The following is a 23,716-nucleotide window of genomic DNA, read 5'->3' on the forward strand; positions in this document are numbered from 1 at the left end:
TTAAATGTCAGGAATTGTGAAAAACTGAGTTTACATGTATTTTGCTAAGGTGTAAGTAAATGTCCGACTTCAACTGGCTACATGACTAGCTAGCCACAGTAGCAGGGCAAATTGTATGCAATTTGTGTAGTGCTTCTTTGGGCTGATCATACAATCATGATTAGTTGGCTCACTTAGCTAGCAAGCATGCTGGATCAACGGCCAGGCAGCAGCCTATTGCTATGAAGTTACAAAAAACTAAACCAACAACATCCTAACAAACCAAAATTAGATACATTCTAAATGCAGGACCAATGAGGAAACTAGGCTAGCTATCATTCATTTGTTTATGCAGGATCTTATGATGAGGGAAATGCATACTAGGTCCTCATTTACAAAATGTGATGCAGTCATGACATGTGCTATCAACTGCTCCTACGTTCAAGTACTCCTACGTGTCTTGTGTTACCGCTTGTTTTTCAGCTACATTTCAGTCAGTTTTCCTCCAAATTTTGGTGGTTAGTGGATAAAGTATCTATGATGAACACATTTTTCTGAAAATGAACTAGTCATCAGCCATCAGCTCACGAGTGTAGCTGCGTCTAGCTAGAAAGCTAGCTATTGTCATCTCGAACTAGCACTTCACATAGGCTAACTGAGCTGTTTTATTAGAAAACAGTTGAGATTACTCAAATCCTGTAGCTAGCTAGCAAGTCCACCTCGGCGACAATGTTGTTGGGTGCGGAAATGTTAGATTAGTCTTAATTTTAATATAACCTTCATTGAAGTTTGTGATTACTACTGGTTATGGAAATGAGGCAAGATAAATTGTCCCCCATGTTTTTTGTTTTGGACAGGGCTCAGAGTTTGGCGTATTGATATTTTGAAAACTGGCACTCACTCAGTGAGTCATTGGAAAACAGGGCATTGTCAATGGCTTTGAACCCCATTTCACCCAATCAGATTGCAGGTTTTTCCAAACCTGTTTTATAGCGAGCTTTAAAGATGATAACAGTATGACTGATGAGGCTCTATTGTTGTCTCTGTTAGCAATTAGGCTATTTTTAGTGAGGGATTATTTGAGCTGAATTCTCTATCAGTTCTTTGTCTCGTTTAGTTTTTTATTGGCGATCCAAAGTGTGCATATCTTTAGTTGGGGACTACATTGTCATCTCAGCCTGCGCTTGGCAACTGTGCTTTTAACAGACAGTATGCCTTGGGGGATGTATTGTGTGTGTGTGTGTGTGTGTGTGTATTTGTTTGTTTGTTTGCAAATACGCTGCAGCACTTTACTTCACTGAATCGAAGCACTGTTTTACTGTGACTGGGTGTTTTGTGGGTTGTCCACTCCACATGATTGGGTGTTGTCTAAGACAGGGAACAGACCGTTTTTAGCTTGTTATGGTTTGGTGGCCTGGGTTGTGGTCAGTAGGATGAAACGGTGCGGTATTACATGAACTTCCAATAAGAACACAGTTTTTTGTAACACTTAACTTAATGCCTTGCATGTAGGCTATAATGCAATATTATACCGTTATAATGCATTGTAAGACTTGTCATGCATACAGTATTTTAAGCTTTATTATAAGAATTTACATACATGCTTATAACAAGTTAGAACTAATTGTACCTGCAGGCTTTAAGTAAAGTGTTACCCAACAGGTTTTTCTTCAGTGTCCCCCACTCAACACAACCCTGGTCTTTCTTCACACATGAATCAGAACAACAAATTGCGAGAAGATACACAACCCACTGCCCCTGTTCTCTTTAGTGATATAACCATAACCAGAGAACCTATAGAGGGCCACAGCAGTTATGACTCAGTGATGCTCTTACCCATTGAAACACCAACAGGTTAGAAATGGTCTTGAAGAGAGAGCATGATTACAAAACCCACTCTTTGATTAGTTTTCCACTGAAGTTGACTTCCTTTTGCTAAGGCTATCTCTTCAGCACTAAACACACACACACACACACACACACACACACACACACACACACACACACACACACACTGTTGTTCTAAATGTTTTGACTTGAATGTTTCACTGTAGATCAGGTTGTAGGCTTGTTATTGCCAGCTGTTTTCCATCTGTAGTACTTTTGTACTCATTGGCAGTGTACTCATTGTTTATTTCGATCCCAAACAGCTACTCTTGCTGCGGTCAGTACAAATTATACACAGAAAGAACGACATTGAGAACACACTTTTTTTTACGTAACTCAAATACACAATGTTATTGCCTCAACAATGCTTCCACAACACATCATCCTCTACTGTATCTCCTCGATGTTCTGTCTATCTGCCCTTTCCAGGGAAAGAGAGCAATGGTCACGCTCACAGCGAGGACCCCTCAGAGGTGTCCAGTAAGTGCCTGCCGTGCCGTGAGGGCTGCCCCTACTGCCGGGGCGACACACCCTGCCTGGCTCAGGAAGACGGGGCCCTCCGGCTTTCTGTAGCCTCCTTCCAAGGCCTTTGCATGCTGCTGGACTTAGTGGCCATGGTGCTGGTCTACCACTTCCGCAGGAACAAGGTAAGGGCTCATTAGGAGGAAGCATGGGTTAGGGGTCAAGCAGGGGAACTCCATCCAGAAAACTGGTATTATGTATTAAGACTGGTATTATGTTTTTCACCAAAGGTATTACTGGTATAGGTTGGTGTTTCTATTTCATACACTTGTGATTTTTGGTATAACTTTATTTAAATGTTTTATTATTTGTTATAAGCATGTATGAGCCCTTATAATGTATTTCTATGCTACAACGTATTGAAAATGGCTTTTATTGAATTAGTTAAGATCATTATGAGATGATTTCAAGACATTTTAAGTTAAAGGATACATACAATTTGTAGTAGCATCCACCTGGGGGATGCATGGTAGCCATTTTGTGCCAGAATGTTCATCACACGAAATCCTGTTGGATTTCAGTAAACTGTTACTGGATTGCCATTTTTGAATGGTAAGAAAGAGAGACCAAACTATCTACTGATTCCTACCCTCCAGGACCTGCATTGATGAACACAGCTGCTTGGAGGTTGTTACCCAAATGGCACCCTTTTCCATATATAGTGTACTACTTTTGACCAAGGCCCATACGGCTGTGGTCAAAAGTAGTGCACTATGTAGGGAATTAGGAAGCAACTCAAGTGTTATGCCAGAACTCTTAATTTACCGTTTGTTTGACTACCAAATGACTACCACAGTCAAATCAAATCAAATCAAATTTTATTTGTCACATACACATGGTTAGCAGATGTTAATGCGAGTGTAGCGAAATGCTTGTGCTTCTAGTTCCGACAATGCAGTAATAACAAGTAATCTAACTAACAATTCCAAAACTACTGTCTTGTACACAGTGTAAGGGGATAAAGAATATGTACATAAGGATATATGAATGAGTGATGGTACAGAGCAGCATAGGCAAGATACAGTAGATGGTATCGGGTACAGTATGTACAAATGAGATGAGTATGTAAACAAAGTGGCATAGTATAGTATAAAGTGGCTAGTGATACATGTATTACATAAGGATACCGTCGATGATATAGAGTACAGTATATACGTATGCGTATGAGATGAATAATGTAGGGTAAGTAACATTTATATAAGGTAGCATTGTTTAAAGTGGCTAGTGATATATTTACATCATTTCCCATCAATTCCCATTATTAAAGTGGCTGGAGTTGAGTCAGTGTCAGTGTGTTGGCAGCAGCCACTCAGTGTTAGTGGTGGCTGTTTAACAGTCTGATGGCCTTGAGATAGAAGCTGTTTTTCAGTCTCTCGGTCCCAGCTTTGATGCACCTGTACTGACCTCGCCTTCTGGATGATAGCGGGGTGAACAGGCAGTGGCTCGGGTGGTTGATGTCCTTGATGATCTTTATGGCCTTCCTGTGACATCGGGTGGTGTAGGTGTCCTGGAGGGCAGGTAGTTTGCCCCCGGTGATGCGTTGTGCAGACCTCACTACCCTCTGGAGAGCCTTACGGTTGAGGGCGGTGCAGTTGCCATACCAGGCGGTGATACAGCCCGCCAGGATGCTCTCGATTGTGCATCTGTAGAAGTTTGTGAGTGCTTTTGGTGACAAGCCGAATTTCTTCAGCCTCCTGAGGTTGAAGAGGCGCTGCTGCGCCTTCTTCACGATGCTGTCTGTGTGAGTGGACCAATTCAGTTTGTCTGTGATGTGTATGCCGAGGAACTTAAAACTTTCTACCCTCTCCACTACTGTTCCATCGATGTGGATAGGGGGGTGTTCCCTCTGCTGTTTCCTGAAGTCCACAATCATCTCCTTAGTTTTGTTGACGTTGAGTGTGAGGTTGTTTTCCTGACACCACACTCCGAGGGCCCTCACCTCCTCCCTGTAGGCCGTCTCATCGTTGTTGGTAATCAAGCCTACCACTGTTGTGTCGTCCGCAAACTTGATGATTGAGTTGGAGGCGTGCGTGGCCACGCAGTCGTGGGTGAACAGGGAGTACAGGAGAGGGCTCAGAACGCAACCTTGTGGGGCCCCAGTGTTGAGGATCAGCGGGGAGGAGATGTTGTTGCCTACCCTCACCACCTGGGGGCGGCCCGTCAGGAAGTCCAGTACCCAGTTGCACAGGGCGGGGTCGAGACCCAGGGTCTCGAGCTTGATGACGAGCTTGGAGGGTACTATGGTGTTGAATGCCGAGCTGTAGTCGATGAACAGCATTCTCACATAGGTATTCCTCTTGTCCAGATGGGTTAGGGCAGTGTGCAGTGTGGTTGAGATTGCATCGTCTGTGGACCTATTTGGGCGGTAAGCAAACAGTCGTGTCGTCAGCAAACTTGATGATGGAGTTGAAGTCGTGCGTGGCCACACAGTCGTTGGTAAACAGGGAGTACAGGAGGGGGCTAAGCACACACCCCTGGGGGGCCCCTGTGTTGAGGGTCAGTGTGGCGGATGTCAAATCAAATCAAATTTTATTTGTCACATGCTCCGAATACAACAAGTGTTGTTCACCTTGCAGTGAAATGCTTACTTACTAGCCCTGAACAAATAATGCAGTTTTAAGAAAAATACCTAAATAAAAGTAACAAATAATTGAAGAGCAGCAATATAATAACAATAGCGAGGCTATATACAGAGGGTACCGGTACAGAGCCAATGTGCGGCGGCACCAGTTAGTCAAGGTAATTTAGGTAATATGTACATGTAGGTAGAGTTATTAAGTGGGCTATGCATAGATAATAACAGAGAGTAGCAGCAGCATAAAAAGAGGGGGCAATGCAAATAGTCTGGGTAGCCATTTAATTAGATGTTTAGGAGTCTTATGGCTTGGGGGTAGAAGCTGTTTAGAAGCCTCTTGGACCTAGACTTGGCGATCCGGTACAGTTTGCCGTGCGGTGGCAGAGAGAACATGCTATGACTAGGGTGGCTGAAGTCTTTGACACTTTTTAGGGCCTTCCTCTGACACCGCCTGGTATAGAGGTCCTGGATGGCAGGAAGCTTTGCCCCAGTGATGTACTGGGGTGTACGCACTACCCACTGTAATCCCTTGTGGTCGGAGGCCGAGCAGTGGCCATACCAGGCAGTGATGCAACCCGTCAGGATGCTCTCGATGGTGCTGCTGTAGAACCTTTTGAGGATCTGAGGACCCATGCCATATCTTTTCAGTCTCCTGAGGGGGAATAGGTTTTGTCGTGCCGTCTTCACTACTGTTTTGGTGTGCTTGGACCATGTTAGTTTGTTGGTGATGTGGACACCAAGGAACTTGAAGCTCTCAACCTGCTCCACTACAGCCCCGTCGATGAGAATGGGGGCGTGCTTGGTCCTCCTTTTACTGTAGTCCACAATCATCTCGTTTGTATTGATCATATTGAGGGAGAGGTTGTTGTCCTGGCACCACACGGCCAGGTCTCTGACCTCCTCCCTATAGGCTGTCTCGTCGTTGTCGGTGATCAAGCCTACCACTGTTGTCATCTGCAAACTTAATGATGGTGTTGGAGTCATGCCTGACCGTGCAGTCATGAGTGAACAGGGAGTACAGGACGGCACTGAGCATGCACCTATGGGGGGCCCCCATGTTGAGGATCAGCGTGGCATATGTGTTGTTACTTACCCTTACCACCTGGGGGCTGCCCATCAGGAAGTCCAGGATCCAGTTGCAGAGGGAGGTGTTTAGTTCCAGGACCAATGGTGTTGAACGCTGAGCTGTAGTCAATGAATAGCATTCTCACATAAGTGTTCCTTTTGTCCAGGTGTGAAAGGGCAGTGTGAAGTGCAATAGAGATTGCGTCATCTGTGGATTTGTAGGGGCGGTATGCACATTGGAGTGGGTCTAGGGTGTCTGGGATAATGGTGTTGATGTGAGCCATGACCAGCCTTTCAAAGCACTTCATGGCTACAGACGTAAGTGCTACGGGTCGGTAGTCATTTAGTCAGGTTACCTTAGTGTTCTTGGGCACAGGGACTATGGTGGTCTGCTTGAAACATGTTGGTTTACAGACTCAGACAGGGAGAGGTTGAAAATGTCAGTGAAGACACTTGCCAGTTGGTCAGCGTATGCTCGGAGTACACATCCTGGTAATCCATCTGGCCCTGCGGCCTTGTGAATGTTAACCTGCTTAAAGGTCTTACTCACATCGGCTGCGGAGAGTGTGATCACACAGTCGTCTAGAACAGGTGATGCTCTCATTCATGTTTCAGTGGCACTTGCCTCAAAGCGAGTATAGAAGTCATTTAGCTCATGTCACTGGGAAGCTCTCGGCTTTGCTTCCCTTTGTAGTCTAATTGTTTGCAAGCCCTGCCACATTAGACGAGCATTGGAGCCGGTGTAGTACGATTCGATCTTAGTCCTGTATTGACGCTTTGCCTGTTTGATGGTTCTTCGGAGGGCATAGCGGGATTTCTTATAAGCTTCCGTGTCAGAGTCCTGCTCCTTGAAAGTGGCAACTCTACCCTTAGCTCAGTGCGGATGTTACCTGTAATCCATGGCTTCTGGTTGGGGTATGTACGTACAGTCACTGTGGGGATGACGTCATCGATGCACTTATTGATGAAGCCAGTGACTGATGTGGTGTACTCCTCAATGCCATCGGAAGAATCCCGGAACATATTCCAGTCTGTGCTAGAAAAACAGTCCTGTAGCTTAGCATCTGTTTCGTCTGACCACTTTTTTATTGACCGAGTCAGTGGTGCTTCCTGCTTTAATTTTTGCTTGTCAGCAGGAATCAGGAGGATAGAATTATGGTCAAATTTACCAAATTGTGGGTGAGGGAGAGCTTTGTGTGCGTCTCTGTGTGTGGGGTAAAGGTGGTCTAGATTTTTTTTCCCTCTTGCTGCACATTTAACATGCTGGTAGAAATTGGGTTAAACCGATTCAAGTTTCCCTGCATTAAAGTCCCCGGCCACTAGGAGCGCCGCCTCTGATTGAGCGTTTTCCTGTTTGCTTATGGCCGTATACAGCTCATTAAGTGCGGTCTTAGTGCCAGCATCGGTTTGTGGTGATAGATAGCTATGAAGAATATATGAAAACTCTCTAGGTACAGTGCCTTGCGAAAGTATTCGGCCCCCTTAAACTTTGCGAGCTTTTTCCACATTTCAGGCTTCAAACATAAAGATATAAAACTGTATTTTTTTGTGAAGAATCAACAAGTGGGACACAATCATGAAGTGGAACGACATTTATTGGATATTTCAAACTTTTTTAACAAATCAAAAACTGAAAAATTGGGCGTGCAAAATTATTCAGCCCCTTTACTTTCAGTGCAGCAAACTCTCTCCAGAAGTTCAGTGAGGATCTCTGAATGATCCAATGTTGACCTAAATGACTAATGATGATAAATACAATCCACCTGTGTGTAATCAAGTCTCCGTATAAATGCACCTGCACTGTGATAGTCTCAGAGGTCCGTTAAAAGCGCAGAGAGCATCATGAAGAACAAGAAACACACCAGGCAGGTCCGAGATACTGTTGTGAAGAAGTTTAAAGCCGGATTTGGATCCAAAAAGATTTCCCAAGCTTTAAACATCCCAAGGAGCACTGTGCAAGTGATACTATTGAAATGGAAGGAGTATCAGACCACTGCAAATCTACCAAGACCTGGCCGTTCCTCTAAACTTTCAGCTCATACAAGGAGAAGACTGATCAGAGATGCAGCCAAGAGGCCCATGATCACTCTGGATGAACTGCAGAGATCTACAGCTGAGGTGGGAGACTCTGTCCATAGGACACAATCAGTCGTATATTGCATAAATCTGGCCTTTATGGAAGAGTGGCAAGAAGAAAGCCATTTCTTAAAGATATCCATAAAAAGTGTTGTTTAAAGTTTGCCACAAGCCACCTGGGAGACACACCAAACATGTGGAAGAAGGTGCTCTGGTCAGATGAAACCAAAATTGAACTTTTTGGCAACAATGCAAAACGTTATGTTTGGCGTAAAAGCAACACAGCTCATCACACTGAACACACCATCCCCACTGTCAAACATGGCAGCATCATGGTTTGGGCCCGCTTTTCTTCAGCAGGGACAGGGAAGATGGTTAAAATTGATGGGAAGATGGATGGAGCCAAATACAGGACCATTCTGGAAGAAAACCTGATGGAGTCTGCAAAAGACCTGAGACTGGGACAGAGATTTGTCTTCCAACAAGACAGTGATCCAAAACATTAAAAAAAATCTACAATGGAATGGTTCAAAAATAAACATATCCAGGTGTTAGAATGGCCAAGTCAAAGTCCAGACCTGAATCCAATCGAGAATCTGTGGAAAGAACTGAAAACTGCTGTTCACAAATGCTCTCCATCCAACCTCACTGAGCTCGAGCTGTTTTGCAAGGAGGAATGGGAAAAAATGTCAGTCTCTCGATGTGCAAAACTGATAGAGGCATACCCCAAGCGACTTACAGCTGTAATCGCAGCAAAAGGTGGCGCTACAAAGTATTAACTTAAGGGGGCTGAATAATTTTGCACGCCCAATTTTTCAGTTTTTGATTTGAAAAGTTTGAAATATCCAATAAATGTCGTTCCACTTCATGATTGTGTCCCACTTGTTGTTGATTCTTCACAAAAAAATACAGTTTTATATCTTTATGTTTGAAGCCTGAAATGTGGCAAAAGGTCGCGAAGTTCAAGGGGGCCGAATACTTTCGCAAGGCACTGTAGATAGTGTGGTCTACAGCTTATCATGAGATACTCTATTTCAGGTGAGCCAAACCTCGAGACTTACTTAGATATCGTGCACTTGCTGTTGTTTAACAAATATACATAGACTGCCACACCTTGTCTTACCAGAGGCTGCTGTTCTATCCTGCCAATACAGTGTATAACCCACCAGCGGTATGTTATTCATGTCGTCGTTCAGCCACGACTCAGTGAAACATAAGATATTACAGTTTTTAATGTCCCGTTGGTCGGATATATGTGCTTTGTCAACTTTATTATCCAGTGATTGTATGTTGGCCAATAGTACTGATTGCAAAGGCGGATTAGCCACTCGTCTCACCGGGTGCTCACAAGGCACCCTGATCTCCTTCCGCGATACCTCTGTCACTTTCTCCTGCGAATGACAGGGATGAGGGCCTGTTCGGGTGTCTGGAGTAAATCCCTCTCGTCCGACTCATTAAAGAAAAATTCTTTGTCGTCCAGTTTAAGGTGAGTAATCGCTGTTCTGATGTCCAGAAGCTATTTTTGGTCATAAGAGACTGTAGCAGCAACATTATGTACAACATAAGCCTACCACTGTTGTCATCTGCAAACTTAATGATGGTGTTGGAGTCATGCCTGACCGTGCAGTCATGAGTGAACAGGGAGTACAGGACGACACTGAGCATGCACCTCTGAGGGGCCCCCATGTTGAGGATCAGCGTGGCATATGTGTTGTTACTTACCCTTACCACCTGGGGGCTGCCCATCAGGAAGTCCAGGATCCAGTTGCAGAGGGAGGTGTTTAGTTCCAGGACCAATGGTGTTGAACGCTGAGCTGTAGTCAATGAATAGCATTCTCACATAAGTGTTCCTTTTGTCCAGGTGTGAAAGGGCAGTGTGAAGTGCAATAGAGATTGCGTCATCTGTGGATTTGTAGGGGCGGTATGCACATTGGAGTGGGTCTAGGGTGTCTGGGATAATGGTGTTGATGTGAGCCATGACCAGCCTTTCAAAGCACTTCATGGCTACAGACGTAAGTGCTACGGGTCGGTAGTCATTTAGTCAGGTTACCTTAGTGTTCTTGGGCACAGGGACTATGGTGGTCTGCTTGAAACATGTTGGTTTACAGACTCAGACAGGGAGAGGTTGAAAATGTCAGTGAAGACACTTGCCAGTTGGTCAGCGTATGCTCGGAGTACACATCCTGGTAATCCATCTGGCCCTGCGGCCTTGTGAATGTTAACCTGCTTAAAGGTCTTACTCACATCGGCTGCGGAGAGTGTGATCACACAGTCGTCTAGAACAGGTGATGCTCTCATTCATGTTTCAGTGGCACTTGCCTCAAAGCGAGTATAGAAGTCATTTAGCTCATGTCACTGGGAAGCTCTCGGCTTTGCTTCCCTTTGTAGTCTAATTGTTTGCAAGCCCTGCCACATTAGACGAGCATTGGAGCCGGTGTAGTACGATTCGATCTTAGTCCTGTATTGACGCTTTGCCTGTTTGATGGTTCTTCGGAGGGCATAGCGGGATTTCTTATAAGCTTCCGTGTCAGAGTCCTGCTCCTTGAAAGTGGCAACTCTACCCTTAGCTCAGTGCGGATGTTACCTGTAATCCATGGCTTCTGGTTGGGGTATGTACGTACAGTCACTGTGGGGATGACGTCATCGATGCACTTATTGATGAAGCCAGTGACTGATGTGGTGTACTCCTCAATGCCATCGGAAGAATCCCGGAACATATTCCAGTCTGTGCTAGAAAAACAGTCCTGTAGCTTAGCATCTGTTTCGTCTGACCACTTTTTTATTGACCGAGTCAGTGGTGCTTCCTGCTTTAATTTTTGCTTGTCAGCAGGAATCAGGAGGATAGAATTATGGTCAAATTTACCAAATTGTGGGTGAGGGAGAGCTTTGTGTGCGTCTCTGTGTGTGGGGTAAAGGTGGTCTAGATTTTTTTTCCCTCTTGCTGCACATTTAACATGCTGGTAGAAATTGGGTTAAACCGATTCAAGTTTCCCTGCATTAAAGTCCCCGGCCACTAGGAGCGCCGCCTCTGATTGAGCGTTTTCCTGTTTGCTTATGGCCGTATACAGCTCATTGAGTGCGGTCTTAGTGCCAGCATCGGTTTGTGGTGATAGATAGCTATGAAGAATATATGAAAACTCTCTAGGTACAGTGCCTTGCGAAAGTATTCGGCCCCCCTTAAACTTTGCGAGCTTTTTCCACATTTCAGGCTTCAAACATAAAGATATAAAACTGTATTTTTTTGTGAAGAATCAACAAGTGGGACACAATCATGAAGTGGAACGACATTTATTGGATATTTCAAACTTTTTTAACAAATCAAAAACTGAAAAATTGGGCGTGCAAAATTATTCAGCCCCTTTACTTTCAGTGCAGCAAACTCTCTCCAGAAGTTCAGTGAGGATCTCTGAATGATCCAATGTTGACCTAAATGACTAATGATGATAAATACAATCCACCTGTGTGTAATCAAGTCTCCGTATAAATGCACCTGCACTGTGATAGTCTCAGAGGTCCGTTAAAAGCGCAGAGAGCATCATGAAGAACAAGAAACACACCAGGCAGGTCCGAGATACTGTTGTGAAGAGGTTTAAAGCCGGATTTGGATCCAAAAAGATTTCCCAAGCTTTAAACATCCCAAGGAGCACTGTGCAAGTGATACTATTGAAATGGAAGGAGTATCAGACCACTGCAAATCTACCAAGACCTGGCCGTCCCTCTAAACTTTCAGCTCATACAAGGAGAAGACTGATCAGAGATGCAGCCAAGAGGCCCATGATCACTCTGGATGAACTGCAGAGATCTACAGCTGAGGTGGGAGACTCTGTCCATAGGACACAATCAGTCGTATATTGCATAAATCTGGCCTTTATGGAAGAGTGGCAAGAAGAAAGCCATTTCTTAAAGATATCCATAAAAAGTGTTGTTTAAAGTTTGCCACAAGCCACCTGGGAGACACACCAAACATGTGGAAGAAGGTGCTCTGGTCAGATGAAACCAAAATTGAACTTTTTGGCAACAATGCAAAACGTTATGTTTGGCGTAAAAGCAACACAGCTCATCACACTGAACACACCATCCCCACTGTCAAACATGGCAGCATCATGGTTTGGGCCTGCTTTTCTTCAGCAGGGACAGGGAAGATGGTTAAAATTGATGGGAAGATGGATGGAGCCAAATACAGGACCATTCTGGAAGAAAACCTGATGGAGTCTGCAAAAGACCTGAGACTGGGACAGAGATTTGTCTTCCAACAAGACAGTGATCCAAAACATTAAAAAAAATCTACAATGGAATGGTTCAAAAATAAACATATCCAGGTGTTAGAATGGCCAAGTCAAAGTCCAGACCTGAATCCAATCGAGAATCTGTGGAAAGAACTGAAAACTGCTGTTCACAAATGCTCTCCATCCAACCTCACTGAGCTCGAGCTGTTTTGCAAGGAGGAATGGGAAAAAATGTCAGTCTCTCGATGTGCAAAACTGATAGAGGCATACCCCAAGCGACTTACAGCTGTAATCGCAGCAAAAGGTGGCGCTACAAAGTATTAACTTAAGGGGGCTGAATAATTTTGCACGCCCAATTTTTCAGTTTTTGATTTGAAAAGTTTGAAATATCCAATAAATGTCGTTCCACTTCATGATTGTGTCCCACTTGTTGTTGATTCTTCACAAAAAAATACAGTTTTATATCTTTATGTTTGAAGCCTGAAATGTGGCAAAAGGTCGCGAAGTTCAAGGGGGCCGAATACTTTCGCAAGGCACTGTAGATAGTGTGGTCTACAGCTTATCATGAGATACTCTATTTCAGGTGAGCCAAACCTCGAGACTTACTTAGATATCGTGCACTTGCTGTTGTTTAACAAATATACATAGACTGCCACACCTTGTCTTACCAGAGGCTGCTGTTCTATCCTGCCAATACAGTGTATAACCCACCAGCGGTATGTTATTCATGTCGTCGTTCAGCCACGACTCAGTGAAACATAAGATATTACAGTTTTTAATGTCCCGTTGGTCGAATATATGTGCTTTGTCAACTTTATTATCCAGTGATTGTATGTTGGCCAATAGTACTGATTGCAAAGGCGGATTAGCCACTCGTCTCACCTGGTGCTCACAAGGCACCCTGATCTCCTTCCGCGATACCTCTGTCACTTTCTCCTGCGAATGACAGGGATGAGGGCCTGTTCGGGTGTCTGGAGTAAATCCCTCTCGTCCGACTCATTAAAGAAAAATTCTTTGTCGTCCAGTTTAAGGTGAGTAATCGCTGTTCTGATGTCCAGAAGCTATTTTTGGTCATAAGAGACTGTAGCAGCAACATTATGTACAACATAAGCCTACCACTGTTGTCATCTGCAAACTTAATGATGGTGTTGGAGTCATGCCTGACCGTGCAGTCATGAGTGAACAGGGAGTACAGGACGACACTGAGCATGCACCTCTGAGGGGCCCCCATGTTGAGGATCAGCGTGGCATATGTGTTGTTACTTACCCTTACCACCTGGGGGCTGCCCATCAGGAAGTCCAGGATCCAGTTGCAGAGGGAGGTGTTTAGTTCCAGGACCAATGGTGTTGAACGCTGAGCTGTAGTCAATGAATAGCATTCTCACATAAGTGTTCCTTTTGTCCAGGTGTGAAAGGGCAGTGTGAAGTGCAATAGAGATTGCGTCATCTGTGGATTTGTAGGGGCGGTATGCACATTGGAGTGGGTCTAGGGTGTCTGGGATAATGGTGTTGATGTGAGCCATGACCAGCCTTTCAAAGCACTTCATGGCTACAGACGTAAGTGCTACGGGTCGGTAGTCATTTAGTCAGGTTACCTTAGTGTTCTTGGGCACAGGGACTATGGTGGTCTGCTTGAAACATGTTGGTTTACAGACTCAGACAGGGAGAGGTTGAAAATGTCAGTGAAGACACTTGCCAGTTGGTCAGCGTATGCTCGGAGTACACATCCTGGTAATCCATCTGGCCCTGCGGCCTTGTGAATGTTAACCTGCTTAAAGGTCTTACTCACATCGGCTGCGGAGAGTGTGATCACACAGTCGTCTAGAACAGGTGATGCTCTCATTCATGTTTCAGTGGCACTTGCCTCAAAGCGAGTATAGAAGTCATTTAGCTCATGTCACTGGGAAGCTCTCGGCTTTGCTTCCCTTTGTAGTCTAATTGTTTGCAAGCCCTGCCACATTAGACGAGCATTGGAGCCGGTGTAGTACGATTCGATCTTAGTCCTGTATTGACGCTTTGCCTGTTTGATGGTTCTTCGGAGGGCATAGCGGGATTTCTTATAAGCTTCCGTGTCAGAGTCCTGCTCCTTGAAAGTGGCAACTCTACCCTTAGCTCAGTGCGGATGTTACCTGTAATCCATGGCTTCTGGTTGGGGTATGTACGTACAGTCACTGTGGGGATGACGTCATCGATGCACTTATTGATGAAGCCAGTGACTGATGTGGTGTACTCCTCAATGCCATCGGAAGAATCCCGGAACATATTCCAGTCTGTGCTAGAAAAACAGTCCTGTAGCTTAGCATCTGTTTCGTCTGACCACTTTTTTATTGACCGAGTCAGTGGTGCTTCCTGCTTTAATTTTTGCTTGTCAGCAGGAATCAGGAGGATAGAATTATGGTCAAATTTACCAAATTGTGGGTGAGGGAGAGCTTTGTGTGCGTCTCTGTGTGTGGGGTAAAGGTGGTCTAGATTTTTTTTCCCTCTTGCTGCACATTTAACATGCTGGTAGAAATTGGGTTAAACCGATTCAAGTTTCCCTGCATTAAAGTCCCCGGCCACTAGGAGCGCCGCCTCTGATTGAGCGTTTTCCTGTTTGCTTATGGCCGTATACAGCTCATTAAGTGCGGTCTTAGTGCCAGCATCGGTTTGTGGTGATAGATAGCTATGAAGAATATATGAAAACTCTCTAGGTACAGTGCCTTGCGAAAGTATTCGGCCCCCCTTAAACTTTGCGAGCTTTTTCCACATTTCAGGCTTCAAACATAAAGATATAAAACTGTATTTTTTTGTGAAGAATCAACAAGTGGGACACAATCATGAAGTGGAACGACATTTATTGGATATTTCAAACTTTTTTAACAAATCAAAAACTGAAAAATTGGGCGTGCAAAATTATTCAGCCCCTTTACTTTCAGTGCAGCAAACTCTCTCCAGAAGTTCAGTGAGGATCTCTGAATGATCCAATGTTGACCTAAATGACTAATGATGATAAATACAATCCACCTGTGTGTAATCAAGTCTCCGTATAAATGCACCTGCACTGTGATAGTCTCAGAGGTCCGTTAAAAGCGCAGAGAGCATCATGAAGAACAAGAAACACACCAGGCAGGTCCGAGATACTGTTGTGAAGAAGTTTAAAGCCGGATTTGGATCCAAAAAGATTTCCCAAGCTTTAAACATCCCAAGGAGCACTGTGCAAGTGATACTATTGAAATGGAAGGAGTATCAGACCACTGCAAATCTACCAAGACCTGGCCGTCCCTCTAAACTTTCAGCTCATACAAGGAGAAGACTGATCAGAGATGCAGCCAAGAGGCCCATGATCACTCTGGATGAACTGCAGAGATCTACAGCTGAGGTGGGAGACTCTGTCCATAGGACACAATCAGTCGTATATTGCATAAATCTGGCCTTTATGGAAGAGTGGCAAGAAGAAAGCCATTTCTTAAAGATATCCATAAAAAGTGTTGTTTAAAGTTTGCCACAAGCCACCTGGGAGACACACCAAACATGTGGAAGAAGGTGCTCTGGTCAGATGAAACCAAAATTGAACTTTTTGGCAACAATGCAAAACGTTATGTTTGGCGTAAAAGCAACACAGCTCATCACACTGAACACACCATCCCCACTGTCAAACATGGCAGCATCATGGTTTGGGCCTGCTTTTCTTCAGCAGGGACAGGGAAGATGGTTAAAATTGATGGGAAGATGGATGGAGCCAAATACAGGACCATTCTGGAAGAAAACCTGATGGAGTCTGCAAAAGACCTGAGACTGGGACAGAGATTTGTCTTCCAACAAGACAGTGATCCAAAACATTAAAAAAAATCTACAATGGAATGGTTCAAAAATAAACATATCCAGGTGTTAGAATGGCCAAGTCAAAGTCCAGACCTGAATCCAATCGAGAATCTGTGGAAAGAACTGAAAACTGCTGTTCACAAATGCTCTCCATCCAACCTCACTGAGCTCGAGCTGTTTTGCAAGGAGGAATGGGAAAAAATGTCAGTCTCTCGATGTGCAAAACTGATAGAGGCATACCCCAAGCGACTTACAGCTGTAATCGCAGCAAAAGGTGGCGCTACAAAGTATTAACTTAAAGGTCTTACTCACATCGGCTGCGGAGAGTGTGATCACACAGTCGTCTAGAACAGGTGATGCTCTCATTCATGTTTCAGTGGCACTTGCCTCAAAGCGAGTATAGAAGTCATTTAGCTCATGTCACTGGGAAGCTCTCGGCTTTGCTTCCCTTTGTAGTCTAATTGTTTGCAAGCCCTGCCACATTAGACGAGCATTGGAGCCGGTGTAGTACGATTCGATCTTAGTCCTGTATTGACGCTTTGCCTGTTTGATGGTTCTTCGGAGGGCATAGCGGGATTTCTTATAAGCTTCCGTGTCAGAGTCCTGCTCCTTGAAAGTGGCAACTCTACCCTTAGCTCAGTGCGGATGTTACCTGTAATCCATGGCTTCTGGTTGGGGTATGTACGTACAGTCACTGTGGGGATGACGTCATCGATGCACTTATTGATGAAGCCAGTGACTGATGTGGTGTACTCCTCAATGCCATCGGAAGAATCCCGGAACATATTCCAGTCTGTGCTAGAAAAACAGTCCTGTAGCTTAGCATCTGTTTCGTCTGACCACTTTTTTATTGACCGAGTCAGTGGTGCTTCCTGCTTTAATTTTTGCTTGTCAGCAGGAATCAGGAGGATAGAATTATGGTCAAATTTACCAAATTGTGGGTGAGGGAGAGCTTTGTGTGCGTCTCTGTGTGTGGGGTAAAGGTGGTCTAGATTTTTTTTCCCTCTTGCTGCACATTTAACATGCTGGTAGAAATTGGGTTAAACCGATTCAAGTTTCCCTGCATTAAAGTCCCCGGCCACTAGGAGCGCCGCCTCTGATTGAGCGTTTTCCTGTTTGCTTATGGCCGTATACAGCTCATTGAGTGCGGTCTTAGTGCCAGCATCGGTTTGTGGTGATAGATAGCTATGAAGAATATATGAAAACTCTCTAGGTACAGTGCCTTGCGAAAGTATTCGGCCCCCCTTAAACTTTGCGAGCTTTTTCCACATTTCAGGCTTCAAACATAAAGATATAAAACTGTATTTTTTTGTGAAGAATCAACAAGTGGGACACAATCATGAAGTGGAACGACATTTATTGGATATTTCAAACTTTTTTAACAAATCAAAAACTGAAAAATTGGGCGTGCAAAATTATTCAGCCCCTTTACTTTCAGTGCAGCAAACTCTCTCCAGAAGTTCAGTGAGGATCTCTGAATGATCCAATGTTGACCTAAATGACTAATGATGATAAATACAATCCACCTGTGTGTAATCAAGTCTCCGTATAAATGCACCTGCACTGTGATAGTCTCAGAGGTCCGTTAAAAGCGCAGAGAGCATCATGAACACACCAGGCAGGTCCGAGATACTGTTGTGAAGAAGTTTAAAGCCGGATTTGGATCCAAAAAGATTTCCCAAGCTTTAAACATCCCAAGGAGCACTGTGCAAGTGATACTATTGAAATGGAAGGAGTATCAGACCACTGCAAATCTACCAAGACCTGGCCGTCCCTCTAAACTTTCAGCTCATACAAGGAGAAGACTGATCAGAGATGCAGCCAAGAGGCCCATGATCACTCTGGATGAACTGCAGAGATCTACAGCTGAGGTGGGAGACTCTGTCCATAGGACACAATCAGTCGTATATTGCATAAATCTGGCCTTTATGGAAGAGTGGCAAGAAGAAAGCCATTTCTTAAAGATATCCATAAAAAGTGTTGTTTAAAGTTTGCCACAAGCCACCTGGGAGACACACCAAACATGTGGAAGAAGGTGCTCTGGTCAGATGAAACCAAAATTGAACTTTTTGGCAACAATGCAAAACGTTATGTTTGGCGTAAAAGCAACACAGCTCATCACACTGAACACACCATCCCCACTGTCAAACATGGCAGCATCATGGTTTGGGCCTGTTTTTCTTCAGCAGGGACAGGGAAGATGGTTAAAATTGATGGGAAGATGGATGGAGCCAAATACAGGACCATTCTGGAAGAAAACCTGATGGAGTCTGCAAAAGACCTGAGACTGGGACAGAGATTTGTCTTCCAACAAGACAGTGATCCAAAACATTAAAAAAAATCTACAATGGAATGGTTCAAAAATAAACATATCCAGGTGTTAGAATGGCCAAGTCAAAGTCCAGACCTGAATCCAATCGAGAATCTGTGGAAAGAACTGAAAACTGCTGTTCACAAATGCTCTCCATCCAACCTCACTGAGCTCGAGCTGTTTTGCAAGGAGGAATGGGAAAAAATGTCAGTCTCTCGATGTGCAAAACTGATAGAGGCATACCCCAAGCGACTTACAGCTGTAATCGCAGCAAAAGGTGGCGCTACAAAGTATTAACTTAAGGGGGCTGAATAATTTTGCACGCCCAATTTTTCAGTTTTTGATTTGAAAAGTTTGAAATATCCAATAAATGTCGTTCCACTTCATGATTGTGTCCCACTTGTTGTTGATTCTTCACAAAAAAATACAGTTTTATATCTTTATGTTTGAAGCCTGAAATGTGGCAAAAGGTCGCGAAGTTCAAGGGGGCCGAATACTTTCGCAAGGCACTGTAGATAGTGTGGTCTACAGCTTATCATGAGATACTCTATTTCAGGTGAGCCAAACCTCGAGACTTACTTAGATATCGTGCACTTGCTGTTGTTTAACAAATATACATAGACTGCCACACCTTGTCTTACCAGAGGCTGCTGTTCTATCCTGCCAATACAGTGTATAACCCACCAGCGGTATGTTATTCATGTCGTCGTTCAGCCACGACTCAGTGAAACATAAGATATTACAGTTTTTAATGTCCCGTTGGTCGAATATATGTGCTTTGTCAACTTTATTATCCAGTGATTGTATGTTGGCCAATAGTACTGATTGCAAAGGCGGATTAGCCACTCGTCTCACCGGGTGCTCACAAGGCACCCTGATCTCCTTCCGCGATACCTCTGTCACTTTCTCCTGCGAATGACAGGGATGAGGGCCTGTTCGGGTGTCTGGAGTAAATCCCTCTCGTCCGACTCATTAAAGAAAAATTCTTTGTCGTCCAGTTTAAGGTGAGTAATCGCTGTTCTGATGTCCAGAAGCTGTTTTTGGTCATAAGAGACTGTAGCAGCAACATTATGTACAACATAAGTTACAAACAATGCGAAAAAAAATAGCACAGTTGGTGCGGCAGCCATCTTCAAACTAGTTTTGTTACCTACTCTCACCACCTGGGGTCAGCCCTTCATTAAGTCCAGGCTTCTGTTACAGAGGGAGGTGTTCAGTCCCAGGGTCCTAAGCTTGGTGACGAGCATGGAGGGCACTATGGTGTTGAACGCGGAGCTGTAGTTGATGAACAGCATTCTTACATAGGTATTCCTCTCTTCCAGGTAGGAGAGGGCAATGTGGAGTACAGTTGAGATTGCATCATCTGTAGATCTGTTGGGGCGGTCAAATTGGATTGTGTCTAGGGTGTCTGGGATGATGGAGTTGTGTGCCATGACCAGCCTTTCAAAGCCCTTCATGATTACAGATGTGAGTGCTACAGGGTGGTAGTCATTGTGACAGCCTTAGAGTACTTGGGAACATTTGACGGTCTTCTGTTGTAGTAATGGATTCCATTGACATAGTGCTTTTCATCTGGTCTCAAAGCACTTTACCTTGATCTGGAGTAACTCATTATTCCATCCAACACCAATTTGTAGTAACATCCACCCGGGTGATGCATGGTAGCCATTTTGTGCCAGAATGTTCATCACACGGAATCCATTTCCACTGTGGAGAGGTGATGAGTGATTGGGCCAATTTGAAACTGGGGATGGCCCAGGGTGAGTATAGCCAGAACTCTGGGGTTAACAGCCATAACAGTCAAGCATTAAGTGTCATGGGATTTTTTCATGTCTCATCCTAAGGGCACCTTTTGCAGTACGTATTCCACAGAAGTGATGGTGTTTGACACACTATAGGACAGGGTTAAACAAACCTGTATATGATCTTCCAATATGGTTGTCTCTTAGAGAGTCCACACATGCCAGGCCGTTTGTTTTGTATATCCAGCTATATGCCACGATTCGAAGCTTGGGTTGTTCCATATAAGAATCTTTCAGAAATGCAGTTCAGATGAGATGTCCCTTGAGATGTGTGAATTTACATATTTACATAAAATACATTGCCTTCTAGGATATAATGAGTAATTAAATTAAGCCCAGAGTTGTCCCGTGGCCCTCGCTCATTTTCACTAACCTGATTGGTAGCAGAGCAGTTCAACAAAGGGACTATCTTGATAATTCATATCCATTGTGTTGTGCCATTGAGTCAAATTCTTTATTTATTTTCAGCCGAGTAGATTCAGAATGAGTGAATGGATGACAATTTCTCTCATATAATATGATTGTGTAGATCATCCTAGTAACTCTATGACTTACATTTGGCTCATTCATCCCCCTCCTCTCCCCTGTAACTATTCCCCAGATCGTTGCTGTAAGTGAGAACGTGTTCTCTGCTGCTTTAACAGCCTCCACTCTTCTGGGAAAGCTTTCCTCTAGATGTTGGAACATTGCTACGGGGACTTGCTTCCATTGAGCCACACAAGAATTAGATAGGTTGGGCACTGATGTTGGGCGATTAGGCATGGCTCACACTCGTTCGTTCCAATTCATCCCAAAGGTGTTAGATGGGGTTGAGCTCAAGGCTCTGTGCAGGCCAGTAAAGTTCTTCCACACCAATCTCGACAAACCACTTCTGTATGGACCTCGCTTTGTGCATGGGGGCATTGTCTCTGTTTGTGGCATCTCTGTTGCAAGTACAGAATCGTCTAGAATGTCTACGTGCTTCAGCATTCAGCGGTCCCGTTCTCTGAGCTTGTGTGGCCTACCACTTCCTGGTTGAGCAGTTGTTGTTCCTAGACATTTCCAATTCACAATAACAGCACTTATAGTTGACCGGGGCAGCTTTAGCAAGGCAGACATTTGACGAACTGACTTGTTGGAAAGGTGGCATCCCATGACTGTTCCACGTTGAAAGTCACTTAGCTCTTCAGTACGGGACATTCTACTGCCAATGTTTGTCTATGGAGATTGCATGGCTGAGTGCTCTCTATTGTTCTCTACTGTTGAGTCTCTCTCTCTCTCGCTCTTTTTTTGTAGAGGATCCGAGCATCTGGTCTTATCCTCCTGGAAGCCATCTTGTTTGGAGCCTTGCTTCTCTACTCTACCGTAAGTCTCCAGTTTAGACGTGTGTTTGTTTGTGACTTTGTGTGTGCGTGTGTGTGGATTTGTGTGTCTCTGACCGTCTGCATGCCTGTCCATTGTCCACAGTCCCTCTGAATTGATATATCACAGCTATATTTTAAAATTACACAAAAAAACAAGCCACAGACATCCTGGATGACAACACAGCTGGTGTGTGTGAGTAATGCTTTAAAGTGTGTCGTACAGTCCAACCTGGAGCGCCACACAGAGTTTTAACAGACGGGGAGCTTACAGCCAACGTTGCATGGCGTTTTTATGGAGCTACAGGGATTTCAAATTCACTCACTTCAAATACCTTCAATGGCTGCCAACAGCAAAACACAGCTGTCTAGAGAACACATTTGGAAAATTATAAAAGAAAAAGGGAAAACAAAGCCAGAGAAGTAAACCACACAGGAGGGACTATTAAAAGTTTGTTGACAAGGATGAGGTTCGGTGTTGTTGGCTAAAGTAAGCTTTAGAGATTGGGCTTTTCCTCTCAGGCTAGAGTTATAGCAATGTCTCTGTAGCAATGTAGTATTTACATAACTTAGTAATAACGTAACTTAGTAATAACGTAACCTAGGGATAATGCAACTTAGTAATAACTTAACTTTATTATAATGTGATGTAGTAACAACGTAACGTAGGAACATTGTAACATAGTGACAACATGGTAACAACGTTATATTGTAACAATGTTACGTAGTAACCGCGTTATGCACTGGGAGACCTCACCTCACCATGTTTTTTTTTACTGAACATTATTTTTGGTGCATTACACACAAATGGGGAGATAAACCTAAGCTTATCAACAATACTACTATGGTTTGGTTGTCATCATTATCGTTGTGATATACATTTAAACCAGGGGTGCACCACTCCAGTCCTCAAAGTTTCTGAACCTCAGGTCAAAGTGAAGTGACTCCATGCCACCAAAATATACTTTCCCCTTTTCATCTCTTCTGCCACAGGACCCAGGAACTCCTCACTCCAATGTGCTCATGCAACCCTGGTTATCTCTCTCTATTCTTTCTCTCACTCTCTCTCACCCCCTCTCTCTCTCTCTTCCACAGTGATGTGCTCTCCTCCTGCTGCTGCTGTTGCCACAGCCGCAGCTTAGTGCAGCTGCTCTGCCGCGGCGCTCAATTTTTAAAGAGTCCGTCAAGTTCTAGCGCAACTTGTATTAAAAATACATCTGCTGGTTAATTTATTGGGAGGAGTTGGGGGTATGGAGAGGGGAAAGAAGAGGAAGCCACCTTAGCAGGTTGATGCTGGAAACAAACATGTAGCTCCCTTCTCTTTCGCTCGTTTGAGTGTCCCATGCAAGTTATACTCTGCTGGGTATTGCGTGTGTGTGCTATTGCACGTGTGTGCTTGCGTATATTTGGCCTAGTTGTACGTCTTGTTTGGGACGTGATGTATTTTGACTTGTCATGGAGGAATGTGGGACTTGCTGTTCTACATGGACAGGGCTTGGTTACTACAGAAGCCTGGATACAACTAATACTAGCCGGAGGTTATCAGTACAGTGAGTTTATGAAGAACATGATCAAATGCAGTTAATGAGTATGTAACTGGTGGCTATGTTTGGGAGGGGTATACAATATGAATCCCATTGTTGTCATTTGAGTGTTGTTGTGATGTTGCTGTTGGTCGTGCTGTATGTGTGTGTGTGCGTGCTCTGTACACTGTTACATTGCGCTCCTCAATCAAACTCATAACATTCCCGTTTCTAGCCTCAGATACTACTGTAAATTAGGAAAATATAAGTCACTTTGAAGGAAACCAACTTGGCAATACATGTATGATATACAGGAGTCTGTCTCTTGCCTGTGTACCAACCAGTTAATGTGTCTCATAAGTGACTGCAGTCATTTACTTTACCAATAGCGTCATCACTCTAAGCCCTCCACATATGGATGTGGCTTTATATACACTTTTCATGACTCGCATGCAAATGGAAAGCTTTGGAACTTTAAAAGCCAGCTTACAGCCAGGGATACATGTCGGCTGACTGCAGCAATTCCTTGATGCCCTCGATCACATTTACAGTCATGATGCATGATGAGCGAGAGCCCGTGCTGAAAAGATTTTGATAGTATTTCTTCTT

At 44.2% G+C, this 23,716-nt stretch overlaps 1 protein-coding gene across 1 annotated transcript in view; it reads left to right on the forward strand.

Annotated features, from left to right (window-relative positions):
- Positions 1–23,716, forward strand: part of LOC139387445 (metabotropic glycine receptor-like) — a 114,366-nt gene that overhangs the window by 61,737 nt on the left and 28,913 nt on the right. The window contains exons 4-5 of the mRNA XM_071133627.1: positions 2,296–2,513; positions 21,520–21,588. Of these exons, the coding sequence (XP_070989728.1) occupies positions 2,296–2,513; positions 21,520–21,588 (287 nt within the window). The remainder of the gene's footprint in view (positions 1–2,295; positions 2,514–21,519; positions 21,589–23,716) is intronic.

Source organism: Oncorhynchus clarkii, chromosome 28 (assembly GCF_045791955.1).
Source record: "Oncorhynchus clarkii lewisi isolate Uvic-CL-2024 chromosome 28, UVic_Ocla_1.0, whole genome shotgun sequence".
Lineage (NCBI taxonomy): Eukaryota > Metazoa > Chordata > Actinopteri > Salmoniformes > Salmonidae > Oncorhynchus > Oncorhynchus clarkii.